This window comes from Pelobates fuscus, chromosome 4 (genome assembly GCF_036172605.1).
Source record: "Pelobates fuscus isolate aPelFus1 chromosome 4, aPelFus1.pri, whole genome shotgun sequence".
In the NCBI taxonomy this organism is placed as follows: Eukaryota; Metazoa; Chordata; class Amphibia; order Anura; family Pelobatidae; genus Pelobates; species Pelobates fuscus.
The window spans coordinates 344427006-344453506 of NC_086320.1; the positions used below are offsets into that span (position 1 = coordinate 344427006).

At 39.8% G+C, this 26501-nt stretch overlaps 1 protein-coding gene across 3 annotated transcripts in view; it reads right to left on the reverse strand.

Annotated features, from left to right (window-relative positions):
• Window positions 1-26501, reverse strand: part of RSU1 (Ras suppressor protein 1) — a 133522-nt gene that overhangs the window by 106442 nt on the left and 579 nt on the right. For all 3 annotated transcript variants that reach the window (XM_063450775.1, XM_063450776.1, XM_063450774.1), the window contains exon 3: window positions 17981-18031. In XM_063450775.1, coding sequence (XP_063306845.1) covers window positions 17981-18031 — 51 coding nt within the window. The remainder of the gene's footprint in view (window positions 1-17980; window positions 18032-26501) is intronic.

Below are 26501 nucleotides of genomic sequence, written 5' to 3' on the forward strand. Positions count from 1 at the left end.
ATCTATACATAAAGCAATCTAAGATTGGAATCTCACGTGAAAACAGTTTATATGCTTTTAATTGGCCTGACTAATTAGCTGTTTGTGGTTTCCCAAAACAAACAAATATTTTTCAGGATTCTGCATCTTTGCCCAGCTTTTAAAGAAGCTGATTCTTGCTGGTTTCTGTACTCTATGATTTCACCAGAAGACATATCTGTACCCTCTGTGTCTTGTCTCTGTCTGTCATTCTACCCCACTGTTTGCAGGGATTTCAAAGACCAGTCCACAGTGAAAATCCATGAGAAAAAAAAACTCTTTAGTAGATATACCCATAGAGATAAATGAATATATTCACGCATTTTTCATGCATGCATTCGTTGGCGGTATTTCTAAAAGGAGTTTGCAAAATCTGCAGTTTTTATGACTGCAGCCTTTGAAAGCCCTTCCTTATTTCTCAGTCTGTTCTCAGGAAGAATCCTCTGCAGCTATCCCCTGTGTACGCGCATGCACACACCGCACAGCGTTCAAAAGGAACACTGGTCTGATCTGAGAAGGAAGTATGTGGGGAGCAGCAGGCGCACTCAAGTAGATCGTGCCTGCTATTTTCATTAACAGTAGCAGGTAGAAACCGCTCTGGCTGTTTGATTGACAGCTGGGGGTGTTTCATTATTTGTAGTTGTTCTGGTGAGTATAGTCAGTCCCTGCAGACATTTTCATGTAAGCACAGTCTTTTCAAAGAAAATGCAGTGTTTACATTGCTGCCTACAGACACCTCCAGTGGAAGTCACTCAGACGACCACTAGAGGTGCTTCCTGGGTCAGTGCTGCACAATATCTGCATGGAGACGCTGAACTTGTCTCATAGAGATGCATTGATTTAGTGCATTTCTGTGAGGAGATGCTGATTGGCCAGCAGGGCATATGGCTGCCCCATCCCGCCTCCTTGACTGTGACCATCAGGATTAAAGATCTTGGCCAATCCTACGGGAAAGAAAAAAGAAAAAAAGTTACCTGCGCTCTTCCCAAATCCCTATGCATATTTAAACAAATGGAGGTTTTTTAGTTAATCCAATGGCCATGAGAGGGAATGCCCACCTGCCACGTCATGTGGACTGACGTGGAAGGTGGACATTCCCTCTCATTGCCATTGGAGTAACTAAATTACCTCCATGTGTTTAAATCTGCATTGGGATTTGGGAAGAGCGCAGGTAACTTTTTTTCTTTGGTTTTTAATGTGTGTATTGGAGCTGATGTGTACTGTGGTTGTTGCTGCCGCCCAAGAGTAGTGGCAGTTTGAGTGCAGGATTTGTTTTTTTTTTGCATTTGTATTCATTTTTGTATCGAACAGCTATGTTATAATGCTGCCGACCATTCCATGTGTTCCCTATTAAGGGTTAATTAGTATGTAGGTGTGGATATAAAAATACCCCCCTCTGTCTCATTAGATATATCTTTGCCAGAAGCTCAAGGAAGCAAGGTGAAAGGTTAGTGTAGGACCCACCTGAGAGGTTTGCCTTGACAGGACATGTGGGCATTCCCTCTCATGGTCATTGAAGTAACTAAATAACCTCCATTTGTTTAAATATGCATAGGGATTTGGGAAGAGTGCAGGTAACTTTCTTTCTTTGATTTTTTCTGTATTGGGGCTGATGTGTACTATGGTCGTTGCTGCTGCCCAAGAGTAGTGGGAGTTTGAGCACAGGACTTGTTTTTTGTGTGTAATCCTATGGGAAAGCATTTGATTGGCTGAGATCATCACTTCTGATGTCAGCCAAGGAGGCAGATTGTGGGCAGGGCCAGCACCAGCGGACCTGCACGGTGCTGGAATAAAAGTGAGTTTTAAAAAATTGTCAGGGTGGCCACGAGCCTAAACTGCATTTTCAACAATATAGGGTCAGGAATACACGTTTGTATTCCTGACCCTATAGTATTCCTTTATAAAAAAAAAATATTATAAATAAAGCATTATTCTCCACAAGCCAATAATTTTGCCTCCTCTTCTAACCTGCAGTGTTTGAATTTGCCGTCAGCATTGGTTTCTAGGTTTGTAGTTCGCATAGAAATGTGAATACACACAATTTGAATACTCAAGTGAACTAAAACTGGGATGGTAAATAAATTACAAAAATAGAATACATTTGCATAAACGTATATATATATGTATTAAAAAAAAAGGATTATTTACAGGTTTAAAACTAGCAATCATGGACTCCGACCAGACCTAAATTTCTCATTCTGTCAAACAGATTGTTAGTGTTATGTCTTGAGTATATAACTGTAATCAATACACACAAAAGGTTACATCAGATTAGCAACAGATCAATGCTTGGTTATTATCTAGAAATATGAGAAAGCTGCCGAACAACATGGTTTGAATAACATTGTGCAGATAAAAGGTTAATTTGGCTGCTCGGAATTAAAAGTTCCATTTTGTGTAGGTTTAATTGGAGCTGTGGAAAAAAAATATTTTTGTATTGCAAACAAGAAATCCATTTAAATTAATTTACTGCCAGAAGGTCTTTTAAGCCAAGAGCTTAATATAGCAACAGGAGCCCCCGGAAGTATCATGGTAGTCGGGGGTGGGGGGGAAGCATGATTAGGGGGTGGCTGGCCAGAGATCAGAGAGAGAAAAATATACAAATAAATATGTGCCATTGTGTTGCAGCTCACATTGCTCCCTCTTGCTAAACTACAAAGTAGATAGTTACGAGGGGTTGCAGACACACTGGAAGTTAGGCAGTTGTTGGGAAACATGAAAAACAAGCACTATAACCATTTCACCATAGTGTAATGATTTGACCTTTGACGTTTTTTCATTGTGAACATAAAATCAGAGATACTGAAATGTTGTCATATTGCTGCATACATTCCTGTAGTGGTGGTCAGATTGAATGCAACGTTAGCCACCTTAACAGCTTTCATTTTTGCGAAAGTCTTCACATTCGGCGTAGCCCATTTCTTCTCCGTGATAAGCACTGGATTGACGGAGCACAGCGATTGCTCCACTTCCCCCAATGCTTCTCTATGAGAAGTATTGTATTGGAAATAAATCATCATAACTGATGATCTCACAGAATGTTGATTGGCCGCAGACAGGAATTTAATAGATTGTTGTTTTTTTTTTAAAACAACCGTTAGCCCTGAAAAAAAACATTACGTTCTGTAGAATGGTAATGCCCACATCACAGGATTGACACACCTCTAGGAGGTGAACAGCATCACGGAGACCGGCGCAGTGAGAGCTAAAAGGTAAGTAAATCTCACCTTTCCAACCATCAAGCAGGGGACACATGTAGATAGATAACGGGGAACCATAATAAAGAACACGTGCTTTTATTCCTAATGCTATAGTGTTACTTGAAACTAATACATTTCATTTCACACTAAGTTAAAATGACCCTTTAAGAACCAATACTATATCTGATTCTGCCCAGAATTCAATGTGGTAGCGAAATTGGTAGCAAACAAACTCTGTTCTACGGCAGGATATCTCCAACCTATCAAGAAGAACAGGCTGTTCGTAGCTGAAAGCAAATCTGGAGGAAATACACCCGAAGACTCCAAACACCATTAAAAGTAAATTGAGTTGTAGTGATTAGGGTGCTTACAGTGTCCCTTTAACAATTGGCTTATATTGATATATATATATATATATATATATTTTTTTTTTTTTTAATCTATTTATGTTTAGTTTTACGTCCCTCCTTTCACATATCCACTCGGTTCCCCCTATCAGAATTGATGGAATACACTTGATTCAGGACTTTGAAAGTCCGTTCACCTTCAAAGTGTGACCAGGTCTCCTCGTACGCCTACTTTCAATCAAAGGTGACATGAAATTAAATGTAGCTAGGATGAAAGCGGCTTCTTAAAATGTGCAACCTTCCTTACATTTTTCTGTAGATGCAATTAAATTTGGATCTAAGGTATTACCTTTTTGACAGGATGAGAGATTATTTCAGTCTCCTTTCTAAATCAATCCCGTAATTTAAAACAGTGAATTATGGTAAATGTGTTCTCGATGTTCTTGAATTGATACATCTCAGTTCATTTTTCTAAATCACCTGTTAACATCTGTTCAGCATTTAAATTGGAGTCCAATACTCCCAAAACAGATTCAAGTACAATTATCCAGCACGAAAATATTTTTACTAAAAGATAATTTTGTACTTATATTAAATTTCTCTTAATCCAAATAAGCTCTGGTTTTAAAGCAACTGGTTGACAAGTAATAAAACACTACTTCTTGTGACATTAAAGTAATGTCTGCAATAGGGAAATAATCATACAATAATCAGGAACAATACTGCAAGGCAAATCACTGGGTTCCGTCAACAAATGTTTATTTTTCTAAATTTGGTTAACCATTACATTGGGTAATCCACTCCTCCACCATTCGTTTCTCTTCATATAAATCTGGAAAAACCGTACATTATTTTGGAAAGGAGTATAAAATTGTATGCACAACAGTGGGAGATGGTAAGACCTAAAGAAGGAAGACAGCCACAATGTTGATATTTTACTCTACATTTTTGCAGAGTATACTAAGCCCATTAATGTTTTTTGTACATGATTGCCATGGAGTGAGTCTCTCCGAGAGGATGGGAACATGCATGGTGAGTCTACCCCAAGATGAAACACCATACCATACAGATACTTGATATATGTGTGAGAAGGCTATATGTGGTGTGTTTATAAGGGGCTAAATAAAAAAAGAAAGTTCTGCGTTCTACAAACGATACATTGAAAAAAGGTTGCAACAATACTTGAAGTGTCTTTTTAATATACTATAAAACATCAACAATAATAATATGATGAGGTAACTGATCACATCTATAATTTACCTCTACAGGTAAAGGCTGCGACTTCTAATGTTTTTTTAAAGATTTTTATCTACGGTCAGTAATATTTGACCATTTCCGTTTGAACCTTCTCATCCCGAAGGTTTTCTAATTGCATTTACTAAATGCCCAGTGTGATATCCTTGAACGCTTTAAATCAAGTCTCCACAAATAAGATGATGTCGAACAGGCACAATATCTAGACAGTATATATGCAGTGTTAATTATCCAAAGTGAAAGCAAATGGGATTTTAGAATGCACATTGTGACTTTAACATAACGTTAACTTTTACTCTATCTGTCCTATTGATCAACACAATTCCAACATGTCTGGCCTTGAGTAAAGCTCATCAATGAGAATACAAAAAACACAAGCCCCACTAGAAATTAACACAAACTCATCTACCAATATAATCCTTATCACCCATTACATAAATACACCGAAAAAGTCAGCGCTGCAGAATTTATTGGGGCTATATAAATAATAATATTCCAACTTCAAGGTATCATAAATGATAATATGCACAAATACTTAAATATTTACATAGATCGAATACAGGCGTAGTACATTCTACAAAACTATGATAACATGTAACGTTGAAACACTGTCCGGTGAAAAGGTTGGATGGTCAACTGAGCTGACTTGCGTTATAAGAGCAAACTGTAATACACATTAACAATAAATAATATAGTCGAACGCAGCCTGGAATTTTCCCAAGTATTAAGTAAAGGTAACTGAGAAAGGAGAAATCAAACTGACAGGGGCGGCAGATGTAGAGCAATTAAAAGTAAAATGTTGAAACTCAGTCGGCTGATGTGTGTCACCAGCATATAAATATAACTCCATATATTTAATATATAAAAAAAAAAATGTAGAGGTCTTATTCAAGTTCACATCTTTTCTTCAGTTGCAATTTATATTTTCTGACCTTATATATTAACAAATTTGCCAGAAGCATTGTCAGGATCTCTGTAAGAACCTGTAGTATACAGAAGCATACATATTGTGACAGAGTCACAAATACAGCCTCCCTCGCACGGCAACTAGTAATCATTTCACACTGAATTAAAAACAGCATTTTTACAAAGCTTTGTCACAAGCTACGGGGAAAGTTTAGTACGGTCTTCGGGTTCACAGTATCTATTAATTGGCTTATGCAATTTTGTGATTCGCCGAAAGTGTGCTCTACGAACACAGCTTGACGGGGTTTACCGTTAAGTAATGGTAAAATATACTCCATCTTCTTTTATACACAGTAACACGTAAATATTGAGAGGTTAAAGATGTTCGCGAAAACTGTTGTTTAGCTCATTCTATGCACGAATCCATTTGTGTATGTGTCAAGGATACAGCAATAATGTAAGAATAATTGAAAAACAAAACTTTTCCTGAAAGATTAATGATCTTTTTCCCAGCATGCATTTTGTTGAACAGGCCTGATGAACTGCAAAAATACAGGTGCTTAAATGGAACTATCACAAAAAATAACTATATAGATACTGCATATTGTAGTTATATTTTATTATACGCTAGTATGCAAACTTGAAAAACAATGATCACAGGTTTTAATTCCTTCAGCCAGCTTCTGTTGATAACCTGTAAAAGGTCCCAAACACAACTGTAACCAGTGCAGATGCCAGTGTTCCAATCAGATAGGTCAACTTCTAATACTCAAAACATACAACATCCCAGACTGGCATGGATTTGAGGGTGCCTCATGGGCTGGGGGCAGTTCCATGGGCAGTTCCAATATCTCCAATATCTTAGTCTAAATGACTATTGCTAGACATTTCTTGGGCCATACAGCAAGATTCAACAAATCCAAGGTTCCAGTTCAACCCAAAAATTGGCACTGAAAATTTGGCTCCTTGATGATTAAGGTATTTTAAAGGCTGCTAGACATTATTCCTCCCCTTCCCCCACACTCCTGGCAGGCCAAACAGGTGTTTACATGTCCACATATCATTGCTCGACTCTCTCTGATCATATCGGAGGTATGGCTCTTTCCTGCACAGATACGTCTCCCTTCTACGATTGATTTCATGGTAAGTTGGTAAGTACTTTCCAAAATTTTTCAGACGGTATGACAACGGATAGGTATTACAGACTATAATGCTTCAGTGATGCAACCTGACTTCAAATTTCCTGTTGGAGAGGTACACATGGCAGGTGCTTTGCAGAATATGAATCATTAGGAGGTCCAGGGAAAGAGACACAGGGAAAAGGAATCTCGCAGTATATTATCGAAGATGCCAACAACCTCTGCAAAAGATCCCAAACACCAGAAACTGGCAGTAAAGTTCCTTCAATTAGGCGGTCTGTCCCAATTGCAAGTACCTACTGTACATAGGATTTGGTCCAGCGCTACTCTCGGTCTCCACTAACCCACTGTATCTGTTTGACCAATTACACAGCGATAAGCTGGTGACAAAATCTTGGGGGAGATGGACACTTGGCCACACAGACATGTCTGCATTTTTTTTTTTTACAATGTCAGCTAGTCCGACATAATTTCAAAGTCACTATATCTATTTGTATGCTCTGCTGTGCGATTTCATGAGATCAAAATCACTGGTAATGCCCACTGGTGAAGCTAATTATATACAATCGTAAAATAAGTACTACCAAATTCTGCTTATTGACAGGGCACTCTCACTTACTTTACTGCTATGTGTCTTATTATGTTGCCTTACAAAGTGTCTATTACTCATGGATGGATGGAATGTTCTCTGTGATCTTACTCAGGGCCGGAACATCCTATAGGCGACTTAGGCAGTCGCAAAGGGTGCGCCAGCCTGGGAGGCGCAAGTTTCGAGTTACCCAGCAGGAGGGAAATGCACAGCGCTCCCTCCTGCCAGTCACTCAGTGTAGCGTGGCCGGGCACTGAAAGGCACTCTCTCGGTGAGCACATCCTGTCAGTCTGGCCGGGTACAGGAAACAGAAGCTCTTGTACCGTGGTCGGCGCTGCCCGGCCACGCTACAAAGGAGGCACAAAAGGGAAGGGAGGGGAGTCTACACAAAGGGAAAGGGGGTGGGGGGAGCAGAGACCACTAAGGGAAAGATGGGGGGAGGAGGAGAAACCACTAAAGGAAAGATTGGGGTTGGGGGGGAGAAGAGACCACAAAGGAAAAGATAGGGGGGGACCACTATGGGAAAGATGGGGGGTGAGGAGAAGAGACCACTAAGAGAGAGATGGGGGGGTGAGGAGAGGCCACTAAGAGAAAGATGGGGGGGGAGGAGGGACATGGAGGAGCACTAAGGGATAGGGGGGAAGGGGAGATCACCAAGGGACAGGTGGGGAGGGGAGATCACTAACGGATAAGAGAGCACTAAGGGGCAGGAGGGGAGGGGAGAGCACTAAGGGACAGGAGGGGAGGGGACAACACTAAGGGACAGGAGGGGAGGGGACAACACTAAGGGACAGGAGGGGAGGGGACAATACTAAGGGATAGGAGGGGAGACTTCTAAAGGACAGGAGGAGAAGTGGAGATGAGACCACTAAGGGACGGGGGAAGTGGAAGAGATCATTAAGGGATGGGGATGTAAAATACACAGAGAGGCTGAGGAAGAGGTGAAAGAGAAGCACAGAAGGGCTGGTAGGGAAGACAAAGACACACAGAAGGACTTAGGAGAGAGACACACAAAGTCGCTTGTGAGGGAGACACACAGAGGGGCCTGAGGGGAAAAGAGACACAACAAGGAGAGGGGAAAAGAGACACAACAAGGAGCTGGGAAGAGTAAGACACAAAGGGACTTGGGGGAGTAAGACACGCAAAGGGGGTTGGGAAGACTTAGGAGACATACAAAGAGGGAGTGATAAGAGACACACAAGGGGCTTGTAAGAGATACACTAAAAAGGGTATAAGACACAAAACAAAGAAAAAAAATATACAAAAAGAATTATATTAACAAAATAAATAAAATAATAAAATTAAAAAGCTGCTCTCCTCTCAGCCCCTATCCTACACCACAAACCCTCTCTTTCACATTACACACACACAATGCATCCTTACATATACACAGAAACACACAATGCATCCCTACTCACATACAGACACACTGAAACATACAAAGCATCCTACACTCACACAGAAACACACAATGCATCCATTACACACATACACACACACACTGCTTCTCTTAATGCATCTCTTACACGCAAAGGGGGTTGGGAAGACTTAGGAGACATACAAAGAGGGAGTGATAAGAGACACACAAGGGGCTTGTAAGAGATACACTAAAAAGGGTATAAGACACAAAACAAAGAAAAAAAATATACAAAAAGAATTATATTAACAAAATAAATAAAATAATAAAATTAAAAAGCTGCTCTCCTCTCAGCCCCTATCCTACACCACAAACCCTCTCTTTCACATTACACACACACAATGCATCCTTACATATACACAGAAACACACAATGCATCCCTACTCACATACAGACACACTGAAACATACAAAGCATCCTACACTCACACAGAAACACACAATGCATCCATTACACACATACACACACAGTGCATCCCTTACACACACACACTGCTTCTCTTAATGCATCTCTTACACACACCCAATGCACCCATTACAGACACACACACACACTGCATTAAATTACTTACATAGAAACACATATTGCATCCCTTACACATACAAACACAGATTCACACAATGCATCCCTTACACACACACAAACTAGTATCCCTATACATTACATAAGAACACACACACATAAAGCATCCCCTACACAGCAAACTCAAGGGTGGGCCTTATAGGCATAAGACTTATGGATGGGCCTTGTAGGCATACTCACAGTCAGGCCCTGGGGAAAATGGAGCTGCTGCCTGTTCATTGATTGTTTATTGATTGATTTATTTTTGTGAGCACTGCCTCCAGAGAGCCTGTTTTAACACCAGACCAGTGGAGTCAGACTGCAGCCTGAGCCCATTATTATTATTATTATTATTGTCATTTATATGGCGCCATCAAATTCCGCAGCGCTTTACAACGGGTGGACGAACAGACATGTAGTTGTATCCAGACACGTTGGACACACAGGAACAGAGGGGTTGAGGGCCCTGCTCAATGAGCTTACATGCTAGAGGGAGTGGGGTAAAATGACACAAAAAGGTAAGGATAGTATTAGACTAGTGACAGTTGCAGAAGAGGAATCAGTCGGGAGCTATTAACAGTTTAATTGATACGGTTTTATGAAGAAGTGGGTTTTTAACGATTTTTTGAAGGAGTGGAGACTGGGTGAGCATCTAACGGAGGAGGGAAGCGAGTTCCACAGGAACTCGAGAAATCTTGAAGACGAGCATCAGAGGTGGGAGTACGGACAGAAGACAGACGTAAGTCTTCAGCAGATCGTAAGGGCCTAGACGGAACATACTTGCGTATAAGGGAGGATAGATAGGTGGGAGCAGCATTATGTAGAGATTTGAAAGCAAGAACCAGAATTTTAAATTGAGCTCTATATTTTATAGTAAGCCAATGTAGGGACTGACAGAAGCTTGAGGCGTGGGAGGTGCGGGCGGACAGGAAGATGAGCCTCGCCCCCGCATTCATTATGGACTGTAATGGTGCAAGTTGGGAGCACGTAAGACCACTGAGAAGCGGGTTACAGTAGTCAAGGCGAGAAAGGATAGTGGAATGGACCAGCACCTTAATCGCATCTGGCGTTAAGTAGGGGCGGATGCGCGCAATGTTTTTGAGATGGAAATGACAGGATTTGGGGATAGACTGAACATGAGGCTTGAAGGAGAGGTCGGGGTCAAAGAGAACACCTAGGCAGCGAGCCTGCGTGGTGGAGCTGATGGTAGCACCGTGGACTTGGAGGGAGACAGACACATGAGTAACAACACTTGAGGGAGGAAAGACCAGAATTTCAGTTTTGGTCAAGTTTAGTTTAAGGAAGTCATCATTCTCTTGTCCTCATCTGGTGGTATGTAGGCAATCCAGTATATTATTAGTGGCACTAATCTCTAATTTACCTCACAGTAAAGGGACACTATAGTCACCAGAACCACCACAGCTTAATGTAGTGGTTCTGATGTCTTTAGCCTGTCCCTGCAGGATTTTTAATGTAAACACACTGCCTTTTCCGAGTAAAGAGACTGTGTGCAGCACTGGCGTTGGCTCATATGGCAGATCATATGGGTGGGGCATTGTGATGTCACATGGTGGGCAGGGCATATTGGGGGGGGAGGGGGGGCAAATTTGTGTTTGCCTAGGGCAGCAAAAATACTTGTACCGGCCCTGATTTTACTTCTGTCTCCACAATGAATATCCAAGTAGCAGTTTGATCCACTATTTCAAGCCTTTATCTCAGCTGACTTCTTATTTATTTATTACAAAATGTGCAGTTCATGTATTTATTTTTTTGGGCCTTATTCTTGTGTATATGCTCATGTAACTGCACTGGAAAAAGTGAAAAATAAATTTAAATGGCCAGCATATAGGATGATATAGCTTGACTTTACTTTTTGTCTTTAATAGTAAATTTTTTGACTATTATTGGTAAAACAATCTAAAACGTATTAATCATTTTGATTTTGTTAAAAGAAGCAATATTGTGTAATTGGAACACATATCACCAGGATTAATCATAGCTATTGAGTCTTAGAGGAACAATGTACTAGAAAATAAAAATGGATCTTATAATCCCATAGAAAGTCAGCACAAACTACACTAGTGCATGACTGTATTTAGGAATATACCAAGGGGTGAAACGTTCCAAATCATTAATATCAAATATGCTCCACACTGTAGACTCTGTATTTCTACATTTTTTAAACTTACAGTGCAAAATAAAATATATCTGTTAGTTTTTTATTATTACAGATTTTATTAAGTTTTTTTCCACAATTTTTAACAGACATGAGGTACCGTAGTACATAATTCAATCATAATAGTTTTTTCATAAGTTTCAAGAACTCATGTCTGCCTCTAGACAATGACATACATATATACACAGAAGTCCTGTAATATTCACAGGGCTTTACCTAAAAAAAAAGATCAATCCGTTGTCGAACAGGATTTTTATTTTTAAAAGAAGACGGAACCTCACAGCAGTCAATGGGGCTGCTATTCGTTTACACTCAACTGGAGGTATTTTGGTCACTGACAATGTTCTGAACACCAGCCTTGCTCTGATAGGCTGGCTAGTGCTTTCAGTTAGCATTTTAAGTACCTGTCAATTTTTGCAACTTTTCAGTAAAATCCATGGTTTCTTACACAAAAGGAAAATACACTATGTTCTTTTTTTTTTTTTAACACTAGTTTGTATATAACATTCATTTAAAAGAAGGCATTAATGACCCTTTAAAACCGCACGCCAATAACCCCAATAAGCACTACAAGGATAAACACAGCAGAGTAGCTAGATTTTCAGGTTTTTTGTTTAACCTTTTGCTCTTTTCACAGACGGTCTCTTACGATATGTACTTGTCCTGATTTGATAGCTGACAGCTACTGCGTTTTGTTGGGCTGCTTGGCTTTCTAGGGATAATTTAATCATCTGACTTAGGTATATTCACATATGCAAACACTCTACAGCAAACCACTTTCATATCATTTGCTTATTTAAACTAAACAGTTTTTAAGCAATTGGTCTTTCCCAAGTTCTTGATCGATTTTCCTCTTTTTTTTTTTTTTTTAAAGAATATTTTCAACATAGCTGTAGCTCAACAGTGACCCCTGCTGAAAGTTAATGGAAATTTAACATTTATCCTTAATTTCGTTTGGACAGCTTTTGTAAAGGCAAATAAGATTATTACTAATATTATTATAATTATTGGTATTTATATGGCGCCAGCTTATTCCAAAGCGCTTCCCATTAAAAGGGGGAATTTACCAAATGAGACAGTAACGAAATGTAACAGGAACAATTGTGACAATAAAACATATTGCTGATCCTAAAGGGTACAACCTGCATAAAACCAGAGTAATTTAAAGACCTTAATAGTTACTTTCCTGAGCCTACAGCCTCCTGCAACTCAGCTGTTTGGAATGGAAGGATCAGCAACAGCTCTTCATTCCTAAGAAATGGTCACATCTGGACTTAACACAATTGTAATCAAAATTATTCAACCCCCCAACATTCAGTGCCTTCGCTATCTTTTTGTATCTTGTTCCTTGTTTGTGAAGGGCGAATTATTTATTCACTTAACTTTTGTGGACCAGTCTTTTGACTTATTCCTAACCCGCAGTCAAATGTGACACTCAACAAACCCCTGGCCAGTTCAGGTATTTCAAGTGTTCAAGCTGAAGCACACCTGGTGCAACTAATAAAGCCCTTGATTAGTTGCATCAGGTGTGCTTGAGACAACACCTGTTTAGCATATTTGTGCTGTTTTGATGGATTCTATTCAGGCGGTTGAATAATTTTTGAGACTGAGAAGTCATTATAAATTGCATTTTCAGTTGAATTTGGGAAAACCACTTGAAGCATTTGTTGTGTTGAGCCATTTCAATTGCTTTTGTTTGATTTGTTCATTTGTTCAAAGCTGAAAGTCTGTACATTTTAACAATAAACCTGACTTTCAAGGAGGGTTGAATATTTTTGATTATGACTGTATATGTTGTACACATTTGCAAGCAATTGCACCAGTATGTACAGATTTTTTCCAGGATGTAGGATAGGATTTAAAAGTCAGTTTCATGTTGCAACCAATGCATTGTTAATTTAACTGTGATAAATGAATTTAATAGGCGACCACGCATAAAATCTGTCAGCATAGACCTCTGGTGTAGACTGGGAGTCATAGTTTGGGAGGGATAGAGAAAGAGGGAGTAAAGGGGTGAGTGAGGTGAAATACGAATGACAATACTGGGGGTAGCATGGAGACAGTGTCACAAGTGCGGTGAGATGGAAAGACGTGTATCTCCATCCCAATGATTATTTGTAGAACAAAGAGTGAAACATTCAAGGGGAGGACTGGAGAGTCCACGAAAATTAAATGAAAAAAATAAATGAACTGTGAATAACATACATGAAAGATCACAAAACAACTCACTAAAGTTTGGGCACTCCTGCTCTATACCAGACGCACACATGACAAGTGACCAGGTGTTACAAAATGTTGTATTTAATATAATTAGCCAATACGCATAGATGGTCAATGGCAAAACCAAGCAGAAATATGTTTTCCCTTTAATTTTAGGCATTTCTTAATCCCAAATGTTAAAATAAACATGTGCACTGATATACATTAAATCTTAGGTGTAAGCCTGGAGTGCGCTAAGGCACACCCTAATGCAGCCGGAATTCTGGTTGTTGAACAAGTCAGCAGAGATATCAAGGGGTCTACCTGACTTCTGTTCCCACTTCTTCCAGAAGTTGCTGGCCGCAGTCATAAGCTGGCCCCTGATCCAAGGGGGAGGAGGGAGAACGTGGCCTGATCTACTACGTACAGCCACACACATCACACACAGCCAGTCTTATCCATCACACACAGAAAATCACAACACACACAGCTACAACACTTACAGCCACCCTACATCTACACAAGGCACACATCCACTCAACATTTTATTTAAATGTCCTGGTGCACAACCTAATGAAATGGTCTGTGCACACCTATGCCTTTGAGATTGCCAAAGGGTTTCAAGTATATATATATATACACATATACATATACATACATACATACACACACACACACATACTGAATGTCAGATGGGAAATGTGGTCACTACATCAGAAATGGACATCTCAACAGTGACCAATAGTACAGTTCATGTCACGAGCTTATTTAATATGTATCAATATCTATATTTAAAAACACATTTACTGCTAAACTACGGACTTCTACAATGTTTTCAGAAATAAGAATTCCGCAAGATAATAAGTGACATTTCTGTAAAGGGTTTTAACCGACCTTAAATTTGCATACTGACAGCTCCAATCCCCAATACTGAGCTAGCAGCAACAGTGTGAATAATAAATACATGAAAAAAATTGGTGTTAAAGCAAAACTGAAAAAAAAACCAATTAAAGTTTAAAGCCGTAAATTAAAGTAGTATGAAGCGTAAAAAAATAAAAACAAGTGGACAAAATGAATATGGCAACTATACACATTTTTTTTCCTGTGTATATTTATACACTTGTCAGGTGTGCATATTGATGCCACAGCTAGACAAACAGCGACAGATTCATTTAAATGCCACAAAAACAACAAAAGATGCTAATTTGACCTTAGGGAAACATTTCATCTGACTCTGCCAGAGGATTTCAAGTCATTTACGTGTGTTATCTATGGAGACAGTTAATTATTGTATCTTACTGGATTAGGTCAAATATGTCCCAGATGTTGGAATTAGAAACCTGGACATTTTCAAACAAGTCACATTCCAGGTTATTTAATTTCTTGTGACAGAAATGGAAAATAAACTTGTAATAACGTATTGTACCTTGGAAATAAACACATTTCTAGACTGCACCGCAGACCTGCCAAGGTTGAACGGATTCTATAAATAAACAATTTGGCATTTCGGTGATCAGCTTGTCTACCAGCAGTCACCTCACTCAATTGCTTCCATGATTGTTGGTGATATTTGATTTATTGTTATTATTATTTAGAAAGCGCCAACATAAACTACAGCGCAGTCCAACAGTTTAAGAAGTATACACTCTGTGGCCATTTTCTCTCTTTCTCTCTGATTTTTTTCCATTTCCCTTTGTAATTTTATATTAAGGCTAAGCGATCCTTCATTTAAAAAAAAAATGCTGCTTACTTCTACCTATCTGTATCACTTCTTGAATTTGCTCTTCCATGTTTTCTTGGTTATAATTCCAGTTCTGCAATTTTGGTGTAAAAAAGTCACAATTCCCTAGTCGTCAATTCTTCACATAACTGAGATTAGAGAACAGCCTGATAATAGATCAGAATGCTAATGTAGCACATGCGTGATAAATGGAGCTGTGCAGATGTTGCAGCATTTGAGCCTTGAAGACAGATTAAAGGGTCACTGTAAGCACTACAACCACTGCCTTTTTTTGTGTGTACAAGCTGCCTCCCTGAGCTGTCAATCAGCCAGCTGGAATACTCTCTTCCTGGTTGACAAAGTCAGTTTTTGCAATTTTTGTGTCTGGGGTCACCGCACAAAGTATGTTAACCCCCAAACACAGCAGACAGGCTGCACAGTTTATTTCTTTATCTGACACACAGCCAGCAGTAGCACGGTGTCAGCATAGATGTATGTATGCAGCTGTGGCAGAGTGTGAGGATTTTCCCTTATTTTACTCCTTGCTAAAGATAACAAAAACAAAAAGCAAAACATAAATCAGTTCTGGTATCTGCTCTTCTTAGGTGCATGGATCAAAAGTAAAACAAAAACAAAAACAAACAAAAAATAGCCCACTCTGTTGGAAATTTGTGTCCAATCAACTCAAGTGAAAAAGTTGCTGCTCCTGCTGGAGGATAACCTACAATACAATATGCCAAGTAAGAATTTGGGTGAGGCTGGTAGGAGTTAAAATATATATTGTCAGGAAACCAATTGCTAAACAGCTTGCCGTATATGTAATCTCCGATAAGATTCTCAGTACAAATATTATATAAAAAACACACACACACACACATAAATCCAAACCTTTGCACTCCAAAATAAACCCGGTGCCAAGTAACACTGTAAATACCTTATGTAGAAAATACCGGCACTCCTGGCTTTATAGTCAATGTTGTTCTTTTATTGTCAAAGACATCAACGTTTCAGTTCCTCAACGGGCGGGAGGACAGACACTGACACACACCAAAATCATAAAGAACGATAATTTAACATTTAAGCTGAAAACAGTAAGGAGGGGTTTCTCTTTGTTTTTTTTAAATTTTATATAAGCCCCTAGAGTGCGGATCCAGTATCCCTCCCTCCCAAGAAGCTACAACACCAGGTCCTAGCTGTGGGGAAGCTTTGGGACGTAATCAATCCCTATAAAATTAATGATATAGTAGTGGAAGTACGTAAAGTCTCAAGAAACATATTATATATTCTATTACTGTTGTAATCCATTAGGCAGTGGAAGTCCATCACAGGAGATTGGAAACCTTTTGATCTCTCCTGATCAACAGGGAGACACTTTGCAGGCAGCAATGCTGGATGTTTGAAATGCACATCATGAGGACGTTTGCATTCTAGAGCACTCCATGCTCCACGTACACAAGTGTATATGGGAAAAAAACAAATCTGAGTGAATCATAATTTGAGGTATTATTGGCTTGCTAAATTAACTGAAAATAAAGCATAGCTGACAAGGAGAGAAATCTAGCACAATTAAACATGACGGTGTGATCCTTCCCATGTGTGAGAGTTTATTGCCAGAAGATTGCTGGATAGATTATGTGTTCCTCGTGTCATAAGACATTAGAAAAACACGCAATCATAATTTACGCTTTCTTAGAGACAACAAATGGTCTACCAAATACAGCAATAAACACAATTAATTTTTCTATCTGAAGATTTACTTACAATACGAAAACATAATTAGTTTTACTAGATGTCAACAGCTTTATTATATAAAAACCACCAATAGCGCTACAAAATGTAACCATAGCCACTTGTTTTTAAACTTTATTTACAGATACACCTATGTGAAAAGGAGTCTAGGAAAATTAGAACTCAGACACCTTTGAAGGTGAACTAATAAATCCCCTTAAGGACACATGACGCAAATATTCCGTCATGATTCCGTTTTATTTTTGAAGCTGTGTCCTAAAGGGGATAAAATAAAAAGTTTTCAGGAACAAAAATGCTTTTCCAACAGGTTTTAATAATAATATATTGCACATGGCTAGTGTAGCAATAACAAAATAAAAAGATATGGGAGTTGTTGTTTTTTAATTGGGAATAGCCTATATGCAAGGATTTTTATCTTTTTAACTTTTCAAAACCTTTGCTTTCTGGGCCTTAAAATGTAACAGGATTTGATCCCAAACTAACAAAAACATGTATTTCTTTTTTTTTTTTTTTTGCATTATTTGCTCAGGAGATTGGTGTTGCAAAACAACTGCATTTGGCTTTCGTAGATCCATATTAATAGAACACTGTATCTGTGGCCATCATTTTTAACTCCGTTTCTGATTATCTACTTTTAAAATCAAGACAAAACCAGTAAAAAAAAATCAATCAAAAAAAAAATTATAAAATAGAAATCAGACTTACCAGTCAGCTTGTTGTGGCTGAGAATCAGCTGAGTGATATTGGACAAGGTGACTGAAACAAAATCACAAATGTTATTCAAGTCAGTAATAACAGTCATATAATAATTAAAGGAACACTCCGCTGCCTAAATACAATATAACATTTTAAAATCACTGTTTAGAAGATATGCCCCAAATGAAAACTTACACACATTTAAAAATGCATATTTTATTGTGGGTAAAGCTAAAACAGCTTGCAAGCTTGACAGTAATCCTGATATTAATATTTACTCTAGAATATTGCAAGGGTGGGGAGATTCTCCTTGCACCTAAAAGACAAGCCTTTGTCTGCTTCCAAGCTGTCCAACCTTGCATGGCAATGATACTATACCACTATAGGCACCCAGACCACTTCAGCTCAATGAAGTGGTCTGGGTGCCAGGTCCATCTAGGATTAACCCTGCCTGCTATAAACATAGCAGTTTCAGAGAAACTGCTATGTTTACATTAGGGTTAATCCAGCCTCTAGGGGCTGTCTCATTGACAGCCGCTAGAGGAGCTTCCGTGCTTCTCACTGTGATTTCCACAGTGAGAAGACGCCAGCGACCATAGGAAAGCATTGAGAATGCTTTCCTATGGACTGGCTGAATACGCGCGGCTCTTGCTGCGAATGAGCATTCAGCCGATGACATCAGAAGAGGGAGAAGAGTCCCCAGCGCCGAGGGAGCCCAGCGCTGGAGAAAGGTAAGTGTTTAACCCACTTCCTCCCCCTTCAGGAGGGGGACCCTGAGGGTGGGGGCACCCTCAGGGCACTATAGTGGTCCTTTAACTGGGAAATTGTTAAACAAAATAGCAGGATAATACCCAAAGAGACCCTGCACCATAACCACTACAGTGAGCTGTAATGGTTTTGGTGTGCCCTTTTATTATATATTTATTTCCATACATGCACCTCTAATTTCAATAACAAATGTCAATGCATGCATTAATATCATTCCTATTACATATGTAACCCCTTAAAGAGACACCCCACTGCTCAAATACAAAATAAGTAAAAAATCACTGTTTGGTAGATAAACCCCAAAATGAAAAAGTACATGCATTTAAAAATGCATTTTTTATTGGCGGTAAATCTAAAACAGCTTGCAAAAACAACAGTACTCCTGTCTGCAGCTCAATGCAAGCTCTCGCCTTCTAACCACTCTCAGACTTTCTGTGGCTGTCCAATCACAGGCTTCCCAATGCAAGTCAATGAAAAGTCTCTGCAAGGCAGGTGCTCTGAGCTATTGCTGCCTCTTGAGTTTAGTTCCACCAAGCTAAACTACCAGGAAGTAACAGGACCTGCTGTCTGCTTGAAAGTCAAGGGTGAGTAACCATTTTAATTAATTAAAAAAAAAGTACATTTTTTATTGCTCCACTTTAAAAAAAAAAAAAAAAAAAAAAAAATTAAGGAGGACACATAAAATAATCTGGGGTGTCCCTTTAAGGACAGAAGCAATTATACAGGTTCTGACCAAATCTAAAACGGAAATTTGAGAAATACGTGCACCAACACTTATCATTTTGTTCAGGAGAAACATCATACATACACATATACATATATATATACACACACACACACACTACTAATTTGAGGGCATGTATATGTTCTCATGTTAGTATATTTTAAACACTAGCACTTGGTTTTACTGTACCCAAGCACTTCTACTTTGCAGTGATTTGTCCCTCTTAGCACCATTGGGTACTTTATTGGATATAAACTGGTCCCTTTTACCTTTTTATCATTTTATCATTTGCACTTCAAACACAGTAGTTCACAGCACTGTCACTTTAAATAGTACGCATGGTACTAATCTTTATGTCTATTACCTCTATTTGCAGATTGGCTTTTGTCGTATAGAATATGGCAAAAAAATTTCTTAATGAACATGATTTTCTATGTATTATTCTTTATGCTAATCCTTGCTTTATATTACAATCCGGCACTTATCTTTTTGTTTACACTCATTCCCATAGTGACACAGCAGCTTCCCGCATCACTATGGTAGCAAGTATTGACGCCAGCACGGCACTTGGGATGCGAGGGTGGCGGTTTGACACTACACCTGGGTCAATTTTCTTATCAAATTACCTTTATAATTTATATGCTTGATATGCTATTATTTATTATTCTTTAATCCTGATGAAATCCCAAAGGAGGACTGAAACGTTGATTCGGTTTTCCTTTTTTCTATGATAAAGATTGGACGTTTTTACTGAAGACCCTGATTGCAGCTAACTCTTTATATTATTGTATATAATGATTGAAACTGACGATCCAGTCATGTGATTGCGATGTCTTTGCGATCACATGGCCTGGAAGGGCCGGACTGGCTGCAGAGGGACTGCCTGGGTTGTCAGGCAATCCCCCCTGATAGGGATCATCGGGCAAGGTAAGTATGCTAGGCTAAGGAGGCTGGCAATCATTAGGGCGTACTATGCTGCACTAACTGCGTTAAAGCCCTGCATTTGCAGGATGGCATTATGGGGTTAAAAGAACCATCTGAGCACCATAACAAGTTCATCAAAGTGAATAAATAAGGAAACTAAGGTAGTTATTCACTAAACTCAAAACTGTGGGATACTAACAAGGAAAATGCAAATATTACACCAAAATTTTATATGTCTGATCAGTAAAGTAAGGTTGTGATACTATAATTCTACTGTGTGTGGGGTAACCTAAGACGCCCGGATATCAAGTCTTGGTGGTGGCAGTAAAGTGTGTACTAGGGTGTTAGTGTAGAAGGGATCGCAGGGGTTAATTTAGTGGTTGCTTGGACTAGCAACAGGTAACCAGGGATCTGGTGTCATTAACCCTTTCACTTCTACACTCTCCCCACTGTCTCAGCTGGGCCAATAGCCCACATTCTCGACACCACCTATAAAATAATCTAAAACCAGATGTATTTTTCACTTTGTTTATCTACAGTGCAAACAACACAAACAGATTGCTTCATATAGTCGACAACTTACACCCACTCTCAGTATCTCCTATTGGGCCATACTGTAAGAAGTCATTAGCTAATGTTCTTAGGGGAAGTTCCAAACAACAATAAAGATACAAATGTCCACTTTATCAATTCAGAATTATGATCTCCTCCCTCCTGTAGTAATGTACAATGTGGCCACTAAGTAATAAAATGTGTTTCCTGCACACTACAGATTGTGGTTTATATGTTCCATTCTGAATTAGTGTTGTTATTATTACTAAACCACTCCACTGTCGAAATAGCATTATCCTAATTTGTTGTATTCTGCTAAATAGGACAGGGGACTGTATAGTAAAGGCAGAATATATCACTGGACCCCCTAAACCAGGTGCCAGACATGAAGCCCACGGTATACAGTATGTTGGGAACATACGGGAACTTAATTCCACACTACAGGACATGAGTGCCAGGAACACGTGTGTACTGTGGGCACACAGCCTGGCATGATTGACATCCGCTGGCTACCAGGAGATCAGGGGAACAATGGCTTTTTTCTCGTCAGTGATTAATGAGGAAGCACAAGAAATGAGCATCCCCTCTACTCCATCCATGCTCCCTGCTTTGTTCCTCGGTGCTGTGTTCACTGGGACATGAGCAATGTCAGTAACCAGCGCCTCCTATATGCCTTGCACTGTGCCATACAACGGAGAAGAGATAGAACCAAGTGTGTTTATGCACATTTTTCACATTCCTGTCACAAAGGTAGGGCAAGGGGAGAAAGTGGGTTGTATAAAACAAATCATTGTAACCAATTATAAAAATGAATACAAAGTGGAAAGGGAGATTTCAAATTAAAAAGGAGTAACTATTATAGAAAAAAGGAAGTTAGTACATGAGGAGGCGTTAAACTAAATATGGGGACAGACACAGGACGAGAGAGAAAAAAGACAAAATATAAAAGGGATGCAGAGATAATTAGAGATGTAGACCAACATATGGAGGTAGCTGACAGATGATGAGAGATATTGGGAGGTTAGGCAGAGAAAGAGACAACAGGACATAGAGAGAGAGAGGAGGAAGAAGGTGGGCTTTGAGACAGACACAGGAGATGAGAGAGAGGGTATATAAGGGGGGCTGTAAGAGTAACATAAAATGGGAAGGTTAAAGGTCAATTAAAGAGATAAAATGGGAAACTAAGAAACAGACAGAGGGAATGGGTATGAAAGTGACAAAGGGGTGACTGTAAGACCATGTTAAGGGGGCAGAACACAGAACGAAACAGTGAAAGTTAGATGTAAAATAGAAACAGGAATATGTGGAATAGATTTTGACATAAAGGGACGCTCGTAATATGGAAAAAGACAAATCCAGACCCAGATATGGAACAAAACAAAAAAGAATCAGTGTTAAGATGGTAATACAATTACTATACACATGCAAATGTTAAAATGTTACAATGATCAGAGATTGGGATTGATTGGAAACGTCAATTATGATGATCTCAGCGAAGGAGGCAGGGGCTGAGCAAGTGCCGGCGGGCCAGAGCGACACTGGCATAAAGATAGAATTTAACAGGGGCAAGGGGGGCGGCTGTCCACCTAAATAGTGTTAACACTATAGGATCAGGAATACATACGTTTAAATTCCTGATCCTATAGTGTTCCTTTCAAGTGTCACTGCCGATTGCTATGGGAAATCCAATGACAGCTGTCACTAGCAGCTGAACTCCAGGTGGGATTTGCCATCAATAGTGAACTTGCAGACATCAAGGGATTCAGTGGCAAATAGAACCAAAGTAAATGAAGAATAAAATATGACCAACAACAGGAGGGTTTACGGACAGATCCCATAGTGAAAACTGAAATCATGACAAAAAAAAGTGACGTTTATAAATGGCTTGATAATTAACTGTATCAGGATTATCTTTAAGTATGATGTGATTTTACATGTAGAAATAGAAATCAAAAAGATGTCTATGCCAGAATTTAAAGAGTTACTCCAACCAAAAGCCAATGTTTTACAAAAACATTGGTTTTGGTTAGAGTAACCCTTTATGTCAGTGGTTTCTAACCTTTTTTTCCCACTTTTGTGCACATTGGCAAACCTATTTTTATAAACTGTACCCTTAATATTAGCAAAATGTTTGTAATTAGTTTTTCTCTGCCCATCTCCCTTTTTTCTCCAACATTCCTAGGCTCCCCTGCTTCTCCTCTACCCCAGGCTATCCCTGCTTCTCCTGTGTGTCAGTGTATGTCTGTGTATTTAGATGTGTGGCAGTGCTTTTTTCTGTGTGTCTGTTAATCTGCATGTGTGTCAGTGTGGGTCTGTTAATCTGCATGTGTGTCAGTGTGGGTCTGTTAATCTGCATGTGTGTCAGTGTGGGTCTGTTAATCTGCATGTGTGTCAGTGTGGGTCTGTTAATCTGCATGTGTGTCAGTGTGGGTCTGTTAATCTGCATGTGTGTCAGTGTGGGTCTGTTAATCTGCATGTGTGTCAGTGTGGGTCTGTTAATCTGCATGTGTGTCAGTGTGGGTCTGTTAATCTGCATGTGTGTCAGTGTGGGTCTGTTAATCTGCATGTGTGTCAGTGTGGGTCTGTTAATCTGCATGTGTGTCAGTGTGGGTCTGTTAATCTGCATGTGTGTCAGTGTGGGTCTGTTAATCTGCATGTGTGTCAGTGTGGGTCTGTTAATCTGCATGTGTGTCAGTGTGGGTCTGTTAATCTGCATGTGTGTCCGTGTGGGTCTCTTAATCTGCATGTGTGTCCGTGTGGGTCTGTTAATCTGCATGTGTGTCCGTGTGGGTCTGTTAATCTGCATGTGTGTCCGTGTGGGTCTGTTAATCTGCATGTGTACTTCCATTAGGTGGCCCTAAATGCTAAAAGAAAAGCTTAAAACTTACCTCTGTTTCATCACCCCTCAGTCTGATCCTCCTTGGCTGATGTCACTCCACCTTGCCGCAAGGCAGACTGAGGGGAGGACAGTGGAGTATGCGCCATTGGCTGTCTGGTTAATGATTCTCAATCACGCTACCAGAGGGGCAGTTACACCCCTGGCAGCAGAAAGGTTAAAGGGACACAATAGTCACCAAAACAACTTTAGTGTAATGAAGCAGTTTTGGTGTATAGATCATGCCCTTGCAGTATCACTGCTCAATTCTCTGCCATTTAGGAGTTAAATTACTTTGCTTATACAGCCCTAAACACTTCCTGTAAAGAGTCATCTAATGTTTACACTCCCTTTATTGCAAATTCTGTTTAATTTAAAATGTATTATCTCCTGCTCTGTTAATAGCTTACTAGACCCTGCAGGAGCAGCCTGTGTGTGATTGAAGATCAATTTACAGAGCAGGAGATAGAAACGTTTATAGCAAGTTACATCTGATTGAAAATTAAACCATTTTGTTTTAATGCAGGCATTGTCAATCACAGCCAGGGGAGGTGTGGCTAGGGCCGCATAAAAAAAAAGAAACAAAAGTGATATAACTCCTAAATGGCAGTGAGATGTACGAGTCATGATCTATACACCAAAACTGTTCATTAAGCTATAGTTATTTTAGTGACTATAATGTCCCTTTAATCTCCATATGTGCAGGTTTCAAATCAAAATGTTGCACATACAGGCTCCTGGCACCATGTTCACTTAAAATCACTAAAGGGTCCAGTTCAGCTAATTGAAGTGGTCTGGGTGCATATTCCCAGGTCCCTTAACCCCTTAAGGACAAACCTCTGGATTAAAAGGAGATCATGACATGTCACACATGTCATGTGTCCTTATGGGGTTAAAGGGACTCTCCAGTGCCAGGAAAACATATCTGTTTTCCTGGAACTGCAGGACCCTCTAGTGCCCCTCTCCCTCCCACCCCCCATCCCAAGTTGCTGAAGGGGTTAAAACCCTGTCAGTGACTTACCGGAGTCCACCGCAGATGTCCCTCGGTGCTGGGTCAGGCTCTGCCTATGCTCCAGCCCCTCCGACATCAGCCGGCGGGGGAGACCTATTGCACATGCACGGCCGGGGAGACCTAATGCGCATGCGCGGCAATGCCGCACACGCGCATTAGTCCTCCCCATAGGAAAGCACTGAATAATGCTTTCAATGCTTTCCTATGGGGATTTTGGCGACACTGGAGGTCCTCACATAGTGTGTGGACGCCCAGCGTCATTATAACACACTTTTCGTGTTCTATGAACACAGAAGTGTCCTCTAGTGGCTGTCTAGTAGACAGCCACTAGACGGGGACTTAACCAGGCAAGTTAAATATTGCAGTTTATAAAAACTGCAATAATTACACTTGCAGGGTTAAGGGTAGTGGGAGTTGGCACCCAGACTACTCGAATGGGCAGAAGTGGTCTGGGTGCCTGGAGTGTCCCTTTAACCCTGCAAAGGTATTGCATTATTGAGGGTTAACTCCTCCTCTAGTGGCTGACTATTAGACAGCCACTAAAGGAACTTCCAGGTTGTTAGGTGACTATTGGTCGTATAACTGATGCTGGACATCCTCGCGCTATGCATGAGGACATTCAGCGTCACCCAATCCCCATAGGAAAGCATTACAGAATGCTTTCCTATGGAGAAGTCCTAATGCGAGTGCATGCGCATTAGGTGTCCCCGGTTGGCTGATGTCGGCGGGCCAGAGCCTGAACAAGTAAGTGACAGAAGGTGAGTTGGGGCACTATAGTACCAGGAAAAAACAAACAAAACAAAAAAAACTTTGTTTTCCTGGCACTATAGATTCCCTTGGTGGTCATGGTGCCTAAAATAACCCGTTATGGAGAACAGGTTAAAGGCATCATGCAATTAGAAAGTACAGTATTTATAAGTGGTCAAATCATCATAACAAACTTCAATTATGAATACATGAATCAGTATAGAGACTTATTAGCCACTTAGAAATAAAATGTTGGGACAGCCACAATTATTGCCAAACTTGTAAAATAGTTTGACACAAAGTGGAGGGGTGGGTGCCAGTGCCCACGAGCTGCTTGCACAATAACTACTATAATTGTCTGTAATCGTTATGCTGTGATCAAAGCTGCCACTGCTCTGAAGTAAATGTATATACTATGGACTAAAGCAGATATGAGGAACAGAACCACGCAGATTAGTCTATTTCCATAGAAAAGCATTGGGGGACCTATTACACATGCATCAAAACCACCTCATTGCACCAATTAATAAGTCCTCGTAGAGATGCACTATATGAATCCATCTCTATCGGGAAATTTCGGCAAATACATGCAAATTGTGCCATTTAGGTCCTGCAACTATTTCAGAACATTAACAGGAAGACTCTCTGAGTGACAGCCACAAGTAGTTTTCTTAAGGACAAATGGAAACACTACATATGCACAGATAAGGCTGTGTTTATATTTGTCAGACTACAGGAACAGGCTTTTCACACCAAAACCACCACATAAAGCTTAGAGTGTAAAGTTAATATAGAAATAACAACAATTAAAGCAAAGTAAAATGTAAAATGCTTTTATGTGCTGGATTTAAAAAAAACAAAATACCATTTCAACTAAATGGGACAAACCTGTTTAATCCATCTGAAGCTAATCTTCTCCTAACTTTAT